This window comes from Candoia aspera, chromosome 4, assembly GCF_035149785.1.
Source record: "Candoia aspera isolate rCanAsp1 chromosome 4, rCanAsp1.hap2, whole genome shotgun sequence".
NCBI lineage: Eukaryota > Metazoa > Chordata > Lepidosauria > Squamata > Boidae > Candoia > Candoia aspera.
Window position 1 is genome coordinate 37,904,460 of NC_086156.1, and position 19,111 is coordinate 37,923,570.

General features: G+C 36.8%; 1 protein-coding gene across 1 annotated transcript in view; it reads left to right on the top strand.

The window, feature by feature from the left end:
- Nucleotides 1–19,111, top strand: part of KCNH8 (potassium voltage-gated channel subfamily H member 8) — a 190,078-nt gene that overhangs the window by 112,560 nt on the left and 58,407 nt on the right. Inside the window, exons 5-6 of the mRNA XM_063303872.1 lie at nt 3,520–3,760; nt 12,502–12,659. Coding sequence (XP_063159942.1) covers nt 3,520–3,760; nt 12,502–12,659 — 399 coding nt within the window. The remainder of the gene's footprint in view (nt 1–3,519; nt 3,761–12,501; nt 12,660–19,111) is intronic.

Consider the following 19,111-nt stretch of genomic DNA (forward strand, 5'->3'; position numbering starts at 1 on the left):
TAAGGCCTCTCTATTGGAAAATATTGGGATTAACTTGATAGAGAACATCATTGAAAGAACAAGTGAGCTTAAGAGACTTGGGCAAATGGGGCCAATATTTAGTTCACAGAATCATAGAATGTAAAGGTTAGAAATTTTGGAAACCTTCTAGTCCAACACCCTTACTCTATGCAGAAATATACTAGCACAGGATCCCTAACAGGTGGCCAGCCAGTTTCTGCTTAAATACTTAGTGAAGGAGAGTCTGCCATCTTCTAAGGCAGTCTGTACCATTAAGAAATACTTTATGATGTTTAACTAAAATCTACTTCCTGATAATTTAAGCTCACAGTTTCTTGTTGGCCTTCTGGAACCACACTGAACAAGTCTACCCCATCTTTTACATAACATTCCTTCAGATCCTTGAAGACACCTATCATGACTCTGCAGCATTCTTTTCTCCAGGCTAAACATATCTAATACTTCCACCCATTCCTCATAAGCCTTTTTCCCCCTTCCAGGCCTCTTATCAGCTTGGTTTGCAGTCCTCTGGAAACTCTCTAGTCTGTCAGTGTACTTTCTAAAATGTGGTGCCCAAAACTGAATGCAGCATTCTAATCAATGTCGAACAGAAGCGAACAATGACTTTAATGAGCAAATATGATAATGTCCCATTTGCCCAAATCTCTGCCTCAATGAGATGGGAGAATGAAAATGGTGTGTCTTGGCCCCTTGCACTGTCCCTTTTATATTCACATGTCTTTGATCACATCATTGTATGAAGTTGGCCAGGCAGAAAATTTCGATTTTTACTTATTAATGATAAAATTTGGGCATTCCCAGCAGTGTAGCTGCTGTAAGTTTTATAGTTTTTCCACATGTAGTTTGTAGGTAAATGCAAGTTAATAAGTTCTGGTTTGACAAAGATTTATGTATATTTTGAATGGACCAGAGCAATTGTATTTAGAATAATTTTTTCAGCACAGTAACACATATAGTACTGCTCTTAACAGGTTAAAACAACAGATATTTATGGCTGTTTATTACTTGTAGTCTCTCCTTAATTGATAGTAAGATTCTCAGTCAAATCACTGATGTTGTAAATAAAACCTAGACACTGAGTCAATTTCACTGTGGAACTAAAATAGATGTGTGTAGGTAAGTAAAATACAGAAACTGATTTGAATGTATTTAGTGCAATAGTCTCAGCTATAAGATGTTCATCTCTAAGTTACTACAGCTGACAGCTATGGCTAAAAATACACTCTTTGCTTAAGCTTAGTTCAGTATGAGCTATTTAGCCCTGATACCCTTTGGAAGGCAGCCTCCTATATTTGGGAAATTGGCTGCATGTTTAACTATATCTTCTGGTAAACAAATTACTTTGTTGTTGCATTCCTACTTCTTAATGGCTATCTTCAGCTACCTCCATGACAGATGCCTGAAAAGCAACTTCTATAGACTTTGACCTACTGTATGGAATTCTTATTTATTTTCAGCTAAATGATTTCACTCCCCTGCAGAAAATCAGATTCTCTGTCTTCTGGTAGCTGATAGTTAGCTCTTTGGCCAGAATGAGAGACAAAAACCCTAAGTACTACCTTCAACTCTACTGGCATGAGTGAATATTGAATTTATAAGAGTATTCTCTGCATATAATAACAGACTGAGATGTTTTTTTTTTATTTCCAATCTGAATATTTGCCAGTTTGTGTAGGTGAAAAATGGAGATCAAGTTGTTAATTATTGTCTTAATATAAAGATTTTTTAAAAATGAGGCTAGACTACATCCTTGTTTAATCCCCATGGAGTGAGTATATCTTACTTATAAGGAAGAATTTGCATAATACTGCTGGATAAGTGGAAGAAGATCCCAGTCAGTAGAAGATGTCTGCAATGACACTGCAGTTGTTAGGAGTGATTTTATCCTAATAGGAACTGTTTCTTCTCCCCCGTAAGAATTGTGTATAATATATTAGGAATGAGTTTTCAACGATGTTTTACCGATTTCTGAATTTTAATTTAGTTATGAGAATATGAATAGTGTTTTTAAGTAATAAAAATCAGACTTTTATTAAAATAATCATATGAGAAAAAATAATAAAATATAAGTATATAATTAATTTTTGCATTGAACTTTAATGAGATTTAAAAGTGCTTACCCTAGTGAGATTGTGTTTAAACCCATTACATACTCTGACAGAGTTCTAAAATACTACTCTAGCTAAAAACAGACAGATTTAGTCATTCTAACAGAAGATTGAATGAAATCAATGTAACTTGGTTTCAGTAGTTCCATTCTATACATCTGGGTATAACCTGAAATGACTAGGCAATATTGAATAAATAAATAGATTCATGTGTTACCCTGCTTTACTTCTGGATTCTAACATTCTATTTTAATATCTGGGATGGGCATACAAGCTCAGAAATAATAAGACTATTTGGTTTAAAAGGACTGTTTGTAATGGATCTTCACAGATGGATATATCCAGACTTGAAATACTAATTTACATCAGTCATAGTTGATTCTAGAAGCAACACTATATCATTTTATTTAGGACTTTCACTATAACAGTTGTTCTTTTGAGTTTCTCTGTCACGCTTTGTTTTCATATTTCCTTTCATTCTTTTAAGAATACAAATTTTAATACATTAATACAGCAGGTAGGTTGTGATCCCAGGAGGCCATGAGACAATGAAGGGTTGCTAGAGAGTGTCCTTCCTAGCAACTTCTCTTCAAGCAGGCATACCAGATTGCTGCAAAAGTGTTCCACAGCCCTTGATAAAGCCTGAGGGGTGTGGGGAGGGGGGAGGGTTAACACATGGCTTCTATGCAGAACTTTGACTTTTACCCTGCAGGGGAAATTATGAGCAAGGGGAAGGAAGAAATTGAAATTGAAGGAATGGAAAGAGGGATTTACAACAATAAGCTGGAAGGCAAAGAGCAGATGGGTTATACCTATTATTGAAGCTGTGCTGAGAGAGAGCTCCCAAAGTAACATATAGCCTGCCAGTGTTTTGCCAGTTGCAGCATTTTAAGAAGCATTTAAGAGAAGCAGATTTCAGGCATGGAAACATTCTCCCCTCCCAACTTGTTCAATGAGAGTAGCTGTCTTCAGAATGAAATCCAGATTTCAGGAATCATGCAAAAGTAAGCAAGCTCATCCTTCCTACTAAAAATCACTGTGTTTCCCCCCCTTATTTTCAATTACAAGTTTTTATTTTATAAAGTTGCAAGGGTCTATGAAAAGTATACCTTGCCCATTTCTAAACCCAATGAAATCCTTAATTTTATTAAGGGGGAAAGCTGCCCATATGCACCTTAGGAGTCATGATGCTTGCAAAATTTGAGACCCTATGCATTAATATAACCCATGAAAGGAGGACTGAATGAATATCAGGTCAAAAGTATCCAAAATATAGACTTTGGGGGATAGAAAGTTTTTCAAAACAACTTCAGGCTGCTAAAATGATTCCCATGCCAAAGCTCCTCAAATTGGTCTGAACTGTCTTTCTCTCTCTTTTTTTTTCTTCCAGAATGTTTTTGTAGATAAACCAGCATTTCCGGAATATAAAGTTTCAGATGCAAAAAAGTCCAAATTCATACTTTTGCATTTTAGCACTTTCAAAGCTGGCTGGGACTGGCTTATATTATTAGCAACGTTTTATGTTGCTGTAACTGTACCTTACAATGTTTGTTTTATTGGCAATGATGATCTATCTACAACTCGAAGCACAACTGTCAGTGACATTGCAGTGGAAATACTTTTTATCATAGGTAAGAGATATTTCAATTCTTTCTGACATCTCCATTGCTAGTTCAGCAAATAACTGTAGATCTTCTGACAAGATGTTATAATGGTAAACATTGTACTGTGGTCAAAAGTCAAATATCTGAACATCCAGTGCATTGTCTGTATTTAAGCATAAGACCTCTTCAGTTTAATGGATTTTGATTGGTAATTGTTGCAAGGAAGATTTATCTGGAATCTAATGGGATTTCTGAGTCGACGCAATGGCTCATAACTTTCATATTTTCCTTTTTACCACCAGAGATGCCATTTTGGCTTCTGTCAGAACTGAATCACTCTAATAGCTTGTGACTCCTGCTCTCTGGAAAATAAAGAAATCCTGCTCACCACTCACCCAGAGAATCATCACTTCACATTTACCTATACTGAGTCACATTTGCTATTCAAATGTGCGATTGGTGAGGTTTTTTTGGAACCCTTGTGCTGTCTTTTTGTTTGACCCGACCTAAATACTGTCATGCTTTTCCTCTAGCCTAGTGCAAAGTTATCGGGAGGGACGACTGGGGTGAACAAAAGTGAGTTAACCAGGCAGGCCAAAACAGGACCTTAAAAAGTACAATTCAATACAAGACTAGTTAAAGAAATTTCCTGACTGGAGCTCAGCACAGGAGCAGAGTCCTCATAGGGAACTGTTTAAAGAAGAGCATTTGGCTTTTACAAGTCTCCCCCTTTTTTGGGGAGATGGGCAGTGATAAAATTTGATAAATAAATAAAATAAATAAACTGTACGTGCCAGTTCTAGAAAGGGAAGTTGCTGGGTTTTGCTTTCTGCCACAGTTATGATTATTCTTTGACTGATTTTTTTCTTTCAGTCACAAAATCTGGTACCAGCTAATAATTTTTTGAGTTATTAGCTCAGAAAAGACCTTTCCAAAAATCTACTTTTAAAAATATCTGGTTCCCTTTTTCATTCCCTTGAGTGCTATCCCTGTTCCTAGACCCATTTGTGTCCACACAAGCTATCAAGGAAGTGTCTGTTCAAAGTACTGTAGTGTGTTTTGGCATAGCTCTTCATATCAATTCACACACAGATCTGGGGGAAAAAGAGTTTGATTGTGGTCAAGTAAACAGTTCATGTTGGTGTGTGAAATTTGATATAAACCTTTAACAATGACTATGCACTTAGAAAACGTCCCTGAAGCATTTCAATGGCATATTTTAAGATGCTAGATTATGATTACATTATTATTACTAATAATAATACGGTCATCAGGCGGGAGGATGTTTTTTCTAGTGGAGATAGTACATCATTGAGCAAAAATACACATCAAAATAGATCTGTTGGCATATCCCCTGAGCTACGGATTTGTAAACTGGGGTCAAGAAATCTATGATTAGCACTTTTAAAAGGGTTTGTGTTGCATTCAGCCTTCATTTGTTCCTGTGAGTTTCAGTTTTATGTGGGGAGGGAAATCATCCAGAAATCTGGGCATTGACAGCTGTGCACCTTCAGTTTACAGATGGGCAATCACACTTTAATGGCTTCTAGTCTGACAAGTTCCTTGCAACTAGAATAGGACAGAGCAAGAGGTTGTTGTTTTTTTAAACATGCTAGCGTTTTTCTTTAATTGCAGGAACTATTTGTTTTTCTTTTGGTGTCTTTTAATATCAAGAAGCATCCAAAGCAGCTATTTTCACCTGCATCCAGAACTGGAGCAACCCCATATCTTCCCATCTCATCTTCCTGCACATGTAGGTCAACTAGGTTTTCATTGCTCTCATATGTAGAGTTTGGCCATTTCCCCACCAGTGACTCAAAACATATCCAGCCATCGCTGAAGTGATATAAAGCTAGTCTGAATTGCTGTTGCCTTGGCCCAGCAATGGTTGGATGGCTCTAGAAGACACTGTAAGTCAAATGGAAAAAAGATCTCATGCATATAAATATGGTCTGGATGCAGAAAGCAAAGAGTTTGTTGTGGGACTGAGCAATCAGTAAGTTCAGTTTGAAGGAATTAGGGAGGTTCCTCCTTTTGGAAACACTTCTGGACTGGAATATTTTTCTCAAAAGGGTCCTGTACTGGGCAAATATAGAGGACCTTTCACAAGCCAGCTATTTGATTAATGAATTAGCATGAAACTGAAATCAAGAAAAGGATTTGTTCTGAGTTTAGACAAAGAGTCTCACTTGGAACTTTGCATAGGATGGAGTCATTTGTGAGCATTCCACTATAGGAAACCATGGGAATTTGTAACAAACCACTGCAATGAATGAGCTGAGCTAATAACATCTCCTCAATCTAAAAATGTTGACCACAACTTCCATAATCTGTACTCAGTATGGGAATTGTAGTCTAACACACCTGCAGAGCATGAGGTTGAAGAAGACTATGACAGCAGGCAGTGGTGCGGTGAGGTAATTTTAGGGCCTGGACATGCCTGTTTCTCAAATTCATTTTTAAAGTGCTCTGAACATGTAGAGTTCTGAGTTTAAAATTCACTTAAATCATGCCACTATCATGACTAAAGGAATATAATAAGGTTTATTCTATACTGGCCCTCATAAGACATATACTAGGGAATGAGCATTATTCTCTTGTAGGAAGTGTATCATATTGTTTAAAGTAAACATAATCTAATTAACCTGTTTTAAGTAATCAAACAAACAAATGAAAAGAGAGGATGTGATGGTCAGTCCTAGTGAGCTTCAATGTGCTTGTGTTGGTTATGATGCTAATATTGGCTCTGTTTGTTGCTGCTCCTTCCATCTGTAATATTGGCCCAACTTTGTTGCTGCAGGAGGAAAACTATTCTTGCAAGGGTAGCTCCCCAGTGCCAAGATTTGTTCTTCTAATTTTCAACAGCAGCAGCAGCAGCAGCAAAGAATCTGTGGAAAGATAATTGTAGAACTTGGGGGGTTGGGGGGAGGATTAAATGCAAGTAGAGGTAGCCAGCCAGCCTAAGATCATAACTAGGTACAAGAAATCAGTTGTCGTTTGATGTAGTGTTGATGCAACAACTACGAATAGATCCATGGCTAACACACACTGCAAGGTGCTTTTACAGGAACACAAAAATTATTACCAATAGAGCATATTAACAAAGCTCCAGTATTTGCTCTGCATCAGTGGAATTTATTAGGAGGATCTAATTGTGTCCTGCAACATTAGGCATGAACGGTTCAGGTTCGCCTCCCAGATTACTTCATAGCAGGAGCTGTTTACAGTACTGTGAATTATGCTGGAATGCATCAGTGAGAACCCCATGCATATATTTGCTGGAAGGGATTGTGGATAAAATGTGGTCCTGCTCAACTTGTGTCTGCACAAATACAATGATAGACAGACACTGTAGCACCAGGAACAAAGGGGATTGCATCAGTGTAGATCAGGGAAGGGTTGTAGCTTCTGAATCCATAATAGTTGATGATGATCAGCAAAAGCTTTACAGATTATGTTGCACAGATACTAAGTGGCTAATTTTCCGTTTGCTGGGCTTGTGAAGCATGAATGAAAATGGGTTTGTCTTTAAAACTAATTTTTTGCATATGGCATGTTTCAGTAAATGTTGGTGGTCCTGGGCCCCAGGAGTCCAATGAAATGAATTAATATAACTTCATATGAATATTCATGTGAACATGAAAATACAAATCTAATTAATAAAGCAGGTTTTAATATTGTCCTAATTTTATTTCTAAGATTAACTGAGAACTGAAGAAAATATGTGGAAAATATGTCAAATCTCACCATGTCCCACTGTCTGAAACAACGCCACCCATCCAAACATTACAAATGGCAATGAGACCAATTCAATGTATGTGTCAGTTTTGAGATGTTCAGAAGCTCAAGTCTAATTAATCATTTGTAAATGTGAATTTGTAGAACAATGACCACTCAATTATAGTAAAAAATGTAGAGGAGAAACTTTTTGTTGAAAAAAGTTTTAAAATTCCCATAATTGTTTTATTACTGGTGGAATGTAAGTGTTGGTGTTAGTAAAGTGGGGAGGAACAATAAGCATAGAGAAATGTTCCAAATCTTTCATTGCTTTGCATCAGAAGCTCTTCAGTGGCAACACTGCTGACATAATAGATGGCCACAAAAAGGAGCTTGGATCTTATGTATATTTATAAGCAAATCAGGGAGTAGGACTGAGGAAAAGCAATTATAAAACCTGACATGCTTGTCAGAAACCATATTATCATCAGATGCTGTAAGTGTACATTCAAGGATGATATCTGCACACCTCTGAGCAGAGAAGCTGAATCTCCCCACCTCTCTTCTGCTTAGCTACCTATGCAATCACTTTAGTTACGTCCAGTGAAGCTGGAACAGTGAATTCCTACAAACTGTGGTTTGTGTACTGAAAAATTCCCTCCCTCCTTCCCTCCTTCCCTCCTTCCCTCCTTCCCTCCTTCCCTCCTTCCTTCCTTCCTTCCTTCCTTCCTTCCTGACATTAACCATAGGTTACAGTGATGCTGTCTTAATTCCAAATAGATTAGAAATAAAGTAGATGGCTTAAGAAGCAAATGTGAAAATAATTACCATTATTTTATCAAAGCCTGTCTATGACCAGTCAATCAAATTCAAACTATGGTGGTTGGAAATGTCACTGCCCCTAATTAGGCTTAATTGCAGATTTGGTTACCAGGCCCAATCAATTCATGACTTAAATTCTGATTTACAAGGAAACAAATATTTATTTATGAGAGTTACAGTATATTCCACCCAAGTCTCAACAATAATAACTAAAATGTACCCATGAAATAACCATTAAAAACATAAAACTGTAAAAGCAGGCATAACGTTAAAAACAGCCTCAATACAAGCATTCTCTGTCCCAAAAGCTTGACTATAAAGGCCAATCTTAGCTTTCTTCCTAATGATTTACAGGGAGGGAGCCATCAGAATATTTTGTGGCATGCTGTTCCAGAGAACCAGGAAGGCCATCAAAACACTCCACCCCTGGACTCCCACCATCCTGACATTCCTTGTGAGGGGAATCTGCACTATCAAATCACACAAAGTATATGGGCAGACTCCAATTGGAAAAGATGGCCCTGCAGATAACGAGGACTCAAGCCCGAAAGGACTTTATAGGTCATAACCGACACTTTAAATTTACCTGGAAATATACTGACAGTAGCGCAGGCCCTAAAGTATAGGGGTTACCCTGCTGAAATAGCTGGTACCCACCAGGAAATGGATGCTATAATCCAAATGCGGGGTGATAAGAGCATGAGTAACTCTCTTTTGGAGTAGAATACCCTGAAGAGAGTTATTCATGCTCTTATCACTTTGCATTTGGATGCTCCATAACTTGTACACCAGCCAAAGCCGGGCAAAAGGTGTCCTGGTCATGGTGTCGATCTGTAGTTCATACAGGAGCTGTAATTCCAAAAGATACTGTTGGATATAAAAATCACGAAAACCAGACCAGAGATCTCTGAAAAGGAACTTACTTTATTTGAGCGGTTTGCAAAGCGCGGTGGGCACCTTGACCAGGCTACGCAGAGTCTGATCGAAAGGAGAGATGCCACACCCCAAATTACAAATACACACTTTCTGATACCTTTCCCTGTCCAGCCTCTCCCCTCCCCTTTCTGGCCTGTTTACCCATTGGCTGGGCACTCAGACGCACAATCTTCCGACCGCCTCATCCCTCTTACCCTTATTTTCACCAAACCTTATCTCCTTGTTCCCAGTGGAGGCCCCTGCCTGCTATTTCCTCCCTTGCATTCTTTTGGCACATCCTACCCTAATTCATGGGGAGGTCATCCTGATGTTGATTGCGTAGTGCTAATGGCATAGGGTCCCACCGTCTCTCTCTTTCTGTTAAGCTACTCACAAAGAGGCCCATCTTTTCCCTTTGTTCTCTCTTGAAAGCCTGCCAGTTTTCACCTCATTATCCCAAGGTCTTCACACATTGAAAGCTTTACTTGTGTTAACTGTCTCTTTCTGTCTTCGTGTTAGTTTAATTATTTAACATTGTGTTACTAGCTTAAACTTTGCTATTAACTATTATTAGTATTTACACCTTAAAATCTCCTCCAACCAAGATCTATATGATACTGCCTTATATGTTTATATAGATCTTGCTTATTTACAAATTGTATTTTTCTATACCTTACAATACCCACAGCACAGACCTGCTTATTTAAGGGGAAGCGCAACCCCATTCAGAGCCAAAATAACATGAAACCAGAACAATCAGCCATTCCAACTTGCTAGGATGCAACATGAGCCTGTTTTATCCCATCCTGCCCCTTACAGCCTCCAAACACCAGGCAAGGATCTCTACTGTACCTTCTGGCTGAGTCCAGGGTACAGAGATGTAGCTGGATAGCAACTATGTATGATGATACCTCACTTTTAACGGTCGGATTCTCTTTCTATATGACTTTTCATATGGATACAAGAGAAAGAGCCAAGGCTCTCATCCTCTCCAACTAGAACCATGTATCTTAATATATTTAGATATTTCTTGGTTATATGATTGTTGGAAACCACCATGAGCCCCCTAGAGGTATGGTGGCATACAAATGTAGTAAACAAATAAATACCCAATGATATTAGGCCTCAAACAATACAGGGCTTTAAGAACTAAAGTTAACAGCTTGAATTGGGTGCAGCAACTGAGAGTGAGATTCTATAAGAACTGATATGATTATAAAGACCTGAGAAGAACCGATATGATTATAAAGAACTGATATAAAGTCAGAATGTGAGCTGCTGCATTTTTAATGAAGAGAAGCTATTCACTGAACTGTTTTCAAGGACAGGCACATGTGACCCAAATCACATTTATCCTTTGATAGTTCACTTTGTGAGGTCTTTTCCCACATAATAAATGCATTGAACAAATGCTGATAACTGAGGAAAATGCTCAGAAAATGTGAACATTGGTAGAAACAATGGAGAAGTGAAAATTACTTGGAATATATGCATATTAGGAACACACACATGTATATATTTCTTAGGATAAATGATCATTTGTGAATTTCTTTTAAGAAGTATGAAAAATACAAGCTGATGCAAAACTGGACGGACAGATTGAAAATGACAAATTGGACTCAGATGCTCTACCTGAAAATGTTGGTATTTGAAAACTGAATGGCACAAGTTTTCTGTTTTTGACTGGGAGTACCTGGATTGAATTAAAGCAAGGAATATTACTTGAGAACATGCAGTGTTTTGATTTAGTAGAAATAATACCAGCAACTCCAATTTCTAGCAAAATCCCTTTGATCTTTGGAATTTGACACCATCCAGAATTGTATGCTTTGCTTGAGGGCAATGTATGGTTCTTATTTTGTAGCACATGAAAATATTGAGACAACTGTCAGGATCTCAACTTTTATTTGGGAGTTAATGTGTTCTAGCATGGGTTTTTCAATAGCAAAAAGCAATGTGACTATAAACATAATTATGAAATACATAAATCATAGAAGTTAACAAACAGACACTGATTGATCCCAATATTTAACACTATTTTAGCTGATTCAGCTTTCCTATTCTGAATAGGGCTTCACTGTGATATGTAGAACATTACTTTGAAAATGGTTGTTGATATCTATTAAACTTTTATCAAACAGGTAATAGTAATATTTGCTTTATTCTGAAATAAATATACTTTCTTGGTAGTGATTAATTATTCAACATCATTTGTACGTTCCCAACTTTAGTAACAAAAAGGCTGTGAAATGAATGAAAATAATTCATTATTATTTATATTTCATATATAAACAGAAATAAGGATATATCTGATCCTAGAAAATAATTCTTGGTTTAATAATTGCTTGTATTTTTGGCTTAATCCATAAAATTTGTTTTAGAGGTGGAACTCAGATTGTAAATTCATATAAGGTAAAATTATACCTGATGGTTCTGGTCAAGCTAAAGTATGTTGTAGGCCATTATAATTTGGATTTAAAATATATCTTATTGGATTTAATGGGAATTGCAAAGGATGAATAGGATTTTGCTTTAAAATCTCACTGCAATCTCATTTAGCAAGTTCATGATAAATCAGATTAATCCAGATGTCTTCTCCTTCCTGGTAAAGTTTGTAGTTACTCTCTTATCTACTTCTTGTCCTTAACAATCTAGCTGCTAGTTACAGAGTTTGGGTTTTGTTTTGTTTAACATTCGAACTGGGCACTTGATTTTTGCATCTTCCTGTTTCTCTCCAACATGATGTCATCACTGCAGGGTGCAAGTAGAAAATGTCGTAAGTTCGAATGAAGTTGGAGTTATTTATGCATTGGAGTTATTTATGCACAAAAATCACTCAGCTAGAATATATATTAGCAAAACTGGTTAAGTGAACAGTATTGGAAAAAAAATTAAAGGAAAATTGACTTAGTGCATTTAGCCTGCATTTTTAGGTAACAATCTGCACATTTTTAGATTTACATGTGGTTGCAGTCGCACAGTGTATTTCCAACTGTTTCTATTCTACATTTAGCAAGATGGGCAGTTAAATGTGCAGCATCAAGTTATGATATGGCATCATCCTAGGAAAACTACAGAAGATGGTCAGTGCTAAAATGTGGAAGAGACTAGGAACTACCAATAATGAATACATGGAGAAAGTTATAGCAGTGGGGAAAAAAAACCAGATGAAATTATTTTGATTAAAATATCGTTTAATTATAGATGACTGATTTAAATAAAAATTCAGAAGACAATATGAAAGTACCCACCATTCTTTTTTTTATCTCTTGATTATCATTTAGTTGTCATTTACATTTCTCTTTGTCAAGCAGATATTATTTTAAATTTCCGAACTACATACGTCAGCAAGTCTGGCCAAGTAATATTTGAAGCAAGATCTATTTGTATCCACTATGTGACTACCTGGTTTATCATTGATTTAATAGCTGCACTTCCTTTTGATCTTCTTTATGCTTTTAACGTCAATGTGGTAAGTATAGCCTTCCTAAACTACTAATATTACTGTTATTCAGTACTCATGTCAAGAAATCCTTTTCGTGAATGAATGCCTTGCTGTACGCAGGCAAACAAAAAGTGCACAAACTGAACTGTGTGTGCACGTGCATTTGTGTGTACTATATTCTTGAATGCTAGTGTTTATCTATTCCAAAAAAACCTTAATGAGCTTCATCTGAAGTACTCAATAAACAGTTGATGGAAAAAAACACAGTGAAAGCAAAGTCAAAGGGATCCAAATGGGAGGATGAAACCATTGGGAGCCTCAAGTAAGTTATAGCTAATGCATACATTATATTTTCAAGCATCATGCAAACCTAAAATAACCTTTGATGGATTGAACTAAACTTAGTTACATTCCAAAGTGTATGTGGAATTATTTAACAGTGCAAATAGCTTATTTTCTTACATTAAAATCAAAAGATGGGAACATTTATGATGTCTAATTTTCTGTGGATTATCATCAATCTAGAAGAAATTCATCTGTCTTTATAGTTTATCCCCCTCCCAAAGGTCTTGCTGTGCTGTCTCATCATGGCTTGGGGGTGGGACTGTTCCTGGGAGGTATGAGCAAAGAAGGAACGTGGGCATGACAAACATCTCAGAAGGGACCCTCCCTCCCTAGTTTCTTGGGCTGTAAAGGCAACAGGGAAGAATTGTACTTTCAGACTAGCAAGATTCTGTTAATGTAATCTTGCAATAAAGTAGAATTAATTTGGGCGTGCTTCCTGTCTGGACTGTTTTGCAAGGTTGACATCAATCTTGCAAGTCTGAAAGTTCATTTCTCTCCTGTTGCCTTTCTAGCCCAAGAAACTAGGGAGGGTCCCTTCTGAGATGTTGGCCACACCCCCTTTCTTTCTGTGGGCTAAGCTGCTCTTATCTGACCATTCCCCTGGCTGTGACTCTTCCCACTGTCCCACAAGGTCATTCCCACACACCATTACAACTGGTGGCAACTGTGGCAAGAATTTTGCAAACCAATATATGGTCTTTTGAAGATGCCCCCCACTGTCAAAAGCTCATCTTTCTGGCATGCAGGAAAGGGTTTAATTCCATGTTAATTTGGCTCCCCCTCTCCCAGCATTTAGAAAATCAGTAAGATGCATTAAGTTTGTCAGGCTTTTAATTGCTTAATAACTTTAGTCACAGCAGTGGCAGCACCTAATTACCTCAACTGATCTCAAAAAAGTTGAGCAGTCGGACCTGTTTAGTACTTTGATGGGAGACACCAGAAAAATCCAGAGCTGTTTGTTGGATTGGAAAGTCAAAAACCAAAGGAAGTAACAGCAAATCACTTCCTTATTGTTGCTAAGAAAACTACAGTATATACAGTAGGTGTGTTGGTGTACTCACAAAGAGTTGAGTTTAACTCAAGAGGCTTCACTTTAAGTATCCATTTTTGTGTTAATTTTAGTCTGTGTTTTCACATTCTGTTTTGCTTTGTTTGCTTGATGTTGATAGTGACCTTGAGAACTTGCTAGAGTAGAAATGCAGGGAATAAATCAAATAAATAAATTCTTGGGAAAACTTTAAAAATGTCAGTGCGGCCAGACTGGGATGACCCACAGACTTGATATAGTTCTAACTTTGCAAAGATCAAATTGATCTACCCCATTAATTTTCAAACTTTTATTGAAGTTATACATTTTTTTTCCTGAAAGCTCAGCTGTGTGGCAAAACCTAGCCAACCTTAGATGACCTCAAAAAGTTAAGCGGGGTTGTATTGCTTAAAATTTGGATGGGAGACTATCAAGTGGAGTCCTTGGTGCTCTCTGCGCTGTGTTGTTTTCTTGCAGATGTTTCATTGCCAGATTAGGCAACATCTTCAGTGCAAACAGGGAGTGGGCCTTGCTCTCAGTTTATATACCCTGGCTTGCCCTGCTTGTGTTGGTAGGGGTGTTGTTCTCTCCTTGAGAGTTCTTTGATTGGGCTGTTGTTTGCTGCTTGGTTGATTGACTGAGTTAATAGTTCCTTGATTAGGATATATTGTGCTGTTTGATGGTTCATCTGGTGTTAATCCTAGTGTTGATTTTTGCATATCTAGGTGTTGATTGCTGGCAAGGGAGTGTCCTGGTCTTTTGGCTTTTCTATTGTCTCTTTTGAACGGTATGTAAATGTTATTTACCTCTATGTGTCTGTTGATGGCTGCTTGGTCTGAGTGCCAGGCTTCCAGGAATTCTCTGGCGTTTTTGGATTTGGCTTGGTTTAGGACGCTCACCATTTCCCAGTTGAAACTATGATTGAGTCTGTCCATGTGTTGTGAGATTAAGGAGTTCTCATCATGTCTTCTGACTGCTAGTTGGTGTTCGTGGATGCGCTCTGCTAGTCTTCTGCCCATCTGTCCTACATAGTGGCTATTACAGTCTTTGCACTGTATGTTGTAAATAACTCCTGTTTTTTCTTCTTGGGCTATTGGAGTTTGGGTTACTTAAACCAACTAAAACTCTTCAAAACATACTATGTGCTACGGTGACGCCATGCGGTTGTAACAGTCTGTTGGTGGTTTCTGAGATGCTTCTGATGTATGGCAGTGTTATCCTTTCCATAGTTTCTATTGGTTGGGTTATAGTGGGTTCGGTGGTGAGGCACTTTTTGATGAAGTTGAGGGGGTATCCATTTTGTTGGAAGATGCCGTACAGATGATCTTTTTCCTTTTTCTGGTGTTCTGGGTTGCTGCAGTGTATAAGTGCTCATCTGACTAATGTTCTTGCACAGCTTCTCTTGTGGGATGTTGGATTGTTACTTTGGTAATGGAGCACTTGGTTGGTGTGGGTAGCTTTTCTGTAGACTTGTGTTTCTAACTTACCATCATTTCCTCTACTGATGAGGATGTCCAGGAATGGTCGTGTGTTGCTGTTTTCTTCCTCCCTTGTGAATTTTATTCCATTAAAGATATTGTTGATGGTTTTGTGGGTTTCTTCCAGTTCTTTTTGTATTATGACAAAAGTGTCATCTACATACCGGATCCATACTTTGGGTTGTATGTGTGGGAGTGCTATCCTTTCCATTTGCTGCATTACAGTCTCTGCTATAAGTCCTGTATATTCCATGACTTAGGCTAGTGTGGGGGGCGGGGGGAGAGATAGATCCTGGAAGAAGGCAATGATAAACCATTTTTGTACTGATGTCAAGAAAATTTCATGGATAAAATCACTAGGAGTTAAGCTCAGTTCAAAATAACCATTATTTAATTTAGTTGATATCTGGTTGTGCTATGAATTGCCTTTAAACACTATGCTATCTTTTGCTGAAAACCAGAATATTTGCCCAGGACTAACTTGATGCTGGCTCAATTTTGTAAACTAATGCATTAATGGAGATGATTCAAGCTTTTCTCCTCTAATGCCTTAATGCTCCCCTGTATCAAAAGCTTTTCATGTACAATGTAACTAAGTCCATTCATTCATAAAATTATTTTGCCTTAAGCCACCATTAACCTTTTGCACACAAATAAAACCTGCATGAAGGCAAGATTTTACTTAAAAAGAAAAAAAGAAAATATTTCAGAGCTATAAATGGAACCCTCAAAGTATCAGGATCGTTTGTTGGTAGGAGAGATTTTCTCAGTTTCAAAGATAGTACTAACTAGAAATAATTTTTAGTATCTAATAGTATATTTTCTTTGTAGTAATTGGCATATCAAACCCTAAATTCTTTCACACAAATATGCAAGTCTTTAGGTATAATATGCAACATATAAGTGTCCTAAATTTTTTAAAAATGCAAATGAGTATCTTAAGATTGTACATACAGTATAGTTTGTTTGGTTAAGACAAATATATTAATGGGTATGGATGGGTATGGTCATCTGCGTCGAGACACTTCACCTCGCAGAAGGACATCACACTATTACAGCATTCTGTCTCAGTAAAGAGTCAAGGCAGGCCTGATCTGTCTTCATCAGTTGTTCTATTATGTGCCTCCTGGCTTTTGCCTCTGTATGGCACATGCTCAGGAGCTGCATTGCCAAATGAAGCCATATACATTGAATAGGCAAGGGTCTGATTTATTTCTCAGAGGCAGTCCGTGATTTTTTGTTTTCTTGATTTACTTTTTTTTCTTTGTTTTAGAAGATTGCAGAAAATAATCAGAGTACCAAAATATACAACAGAATTAAACTGGGGAAAAAAGACCTTTCCCAAACCCTAAAGGACCATAATATAATGTAACAAATTGCAATACTAAAAGGTTAGTAAATACTAAAAATCTAGCATATATATTAAACTGTCAGTCACTGGCTTAAAAATACTAATAATACTATATCATAATTGAATGCAAAAAGAAACAAAAAAGAAATTACCTAATGATACCACTATATTATTGTAAAATATCTTAAAATCTATGCCAAAGGAGGACATATTGCTTCATTCTTTGATTAGCTGAAAATAATGCCTTTTCCAGAATGGATAAGTTTCACATTTCCAAAAGCCAACCTTTAATATCTAGAATAATATCACTTCCAATTTCTCAATATAATTCTTCTGGCCATCCCCCAATGCCCAGTGGAACCATAATTTCTCATAGATAATCAGATTCCAGAGTTTTGGTATATAATTTAACATCACATTAACATCTTAACATTTGGGGACTTCCCCATGAATTTACTTACGTACATTGAAATACTATTCTAGTATTCTAATGTCCACAGGACCCTATCATACAGGTCAATGAACCCCCTTTTTTGTTTTTTTGTTTCTGCATCTCCAGCAGAGATAATCTGATGCCTATCATTTCAAGTACATCTTTAGAGCCCAGTACACTCTAAATACAATGTTTTGATGAATCAATTTTAATCACAAGTCTGTTGATACCATTTTATTGTTTTTAAGGATTTGCAGCCATTGATGGGGCATAATCAGAGATTATATTTTTAGTCCATATTTGATATGACCCTGTCATGTCCACAAAAAATGTTCTTGAACTTTTGATAAAGTTATATTATGGGATTAACTTCTGTCAAGGCTTCATCAAATAAGAAAGCATCTCAGGTGCCTTTGAAGCAGTCAGAGCATCTGGCCCATGTTGAGCTGTTACAACATGCTTAAGTTGAAATACTGTCACTAGGAAGACCAAATATGAAGTCAGGAAAAATCCATAAAATAACCTTACCTAATAATTTATTTAAAGTCACTGTTCCTGCTTCTGCCTGTACTTTCCAATAAAACATTTTATCACCTATTTTTAAAGCAGAATTTTTCCAAAGTTAAATATTCATGAGTCTCATTATCAAAATGTAGTCTGCACCCCAATAAGCCCCATAGGTTTCTCTCTGCCTACACTCCTGGAAATAAAACCTTTTCTACTATATGTTGATCCAAGAACTTGATCCCATGACCATAATGGGAGTAAATAATAATCTTAATTATTAATTAAGCCTATAAGAGATAATATTCTACTAGATTTTTATCCCACATACTTATGGCTGATAAAATATAAGCCAATGATATTTTTGCAAGTCCAATAAATTGAAACCTCTCTCCTCAAATAGTAATGTCAATTTAGCTAATGAAATTCTTGGTGGGCTATTATCCCAAATAAATTTCCTAAGTATTCTAACACTCTAAAGAAAATATGTATTTGGAATTAGCATTGGGATCCCTTAAAGGACATAAATCAGACAAAGGACAATGCTCATTTTAATAGCATTAATTTTGCCCCACAGATTTGATGGGATTATAATCTAACTATTTACACTCAGTTCAATCTTCTCTAAAAAGTTTCAACATATTTATTTCCATGCATTTAAAAGTGTTTTTTGGAAATACAAAGTTACAATTATTTAATATACTTGGTAGAAATCACAAGACTCAACTCTTTATATAACTGTGTTGATATGTTAGAACCTGAAGGAAGAAAACAAGATTTATCCCAGTTGATTTTAAAGTTAGAATACTTTCCAAAATACTGTACTACCTGTATAGGCAGAGATATATAATACTTATCCAGAATTGATAAAATATCATCAGCATGTAAAAATAATTTATATTCCCACCCTGCCAAAATAATACCCATAATGTCCAAGGATTGCCTTAGACCTACAGTAACAGCTGTAGGTTCAAGAATTAAGCTAAAAAGCAAGTCAAGAGCAGGCAACTCTGCCATGACACACTGTAACTCAAAAAAGTTTTAGATCATTTAATTTGTTATGTCTGTAGCTCAGGGTTGCAAACAATAAATCTCAAACCAATGAACAAAATCCATTGGAAAACCACATCTGATTATCACTTGCTTTGAACATTTAATCCAAATCAAATCAAAGGCAGTTTCCCATGAAATAAATCTTCCATATACAACGAGCAATATCCACACCAAACCATAATGACATGAAAAGAATAAGGATACAAAGACATCATCACACAAATGCCACCATTACATATCTGCATTACAGCAGTTGATGCAAATGCATAAATTATGGCATTTGAGGGA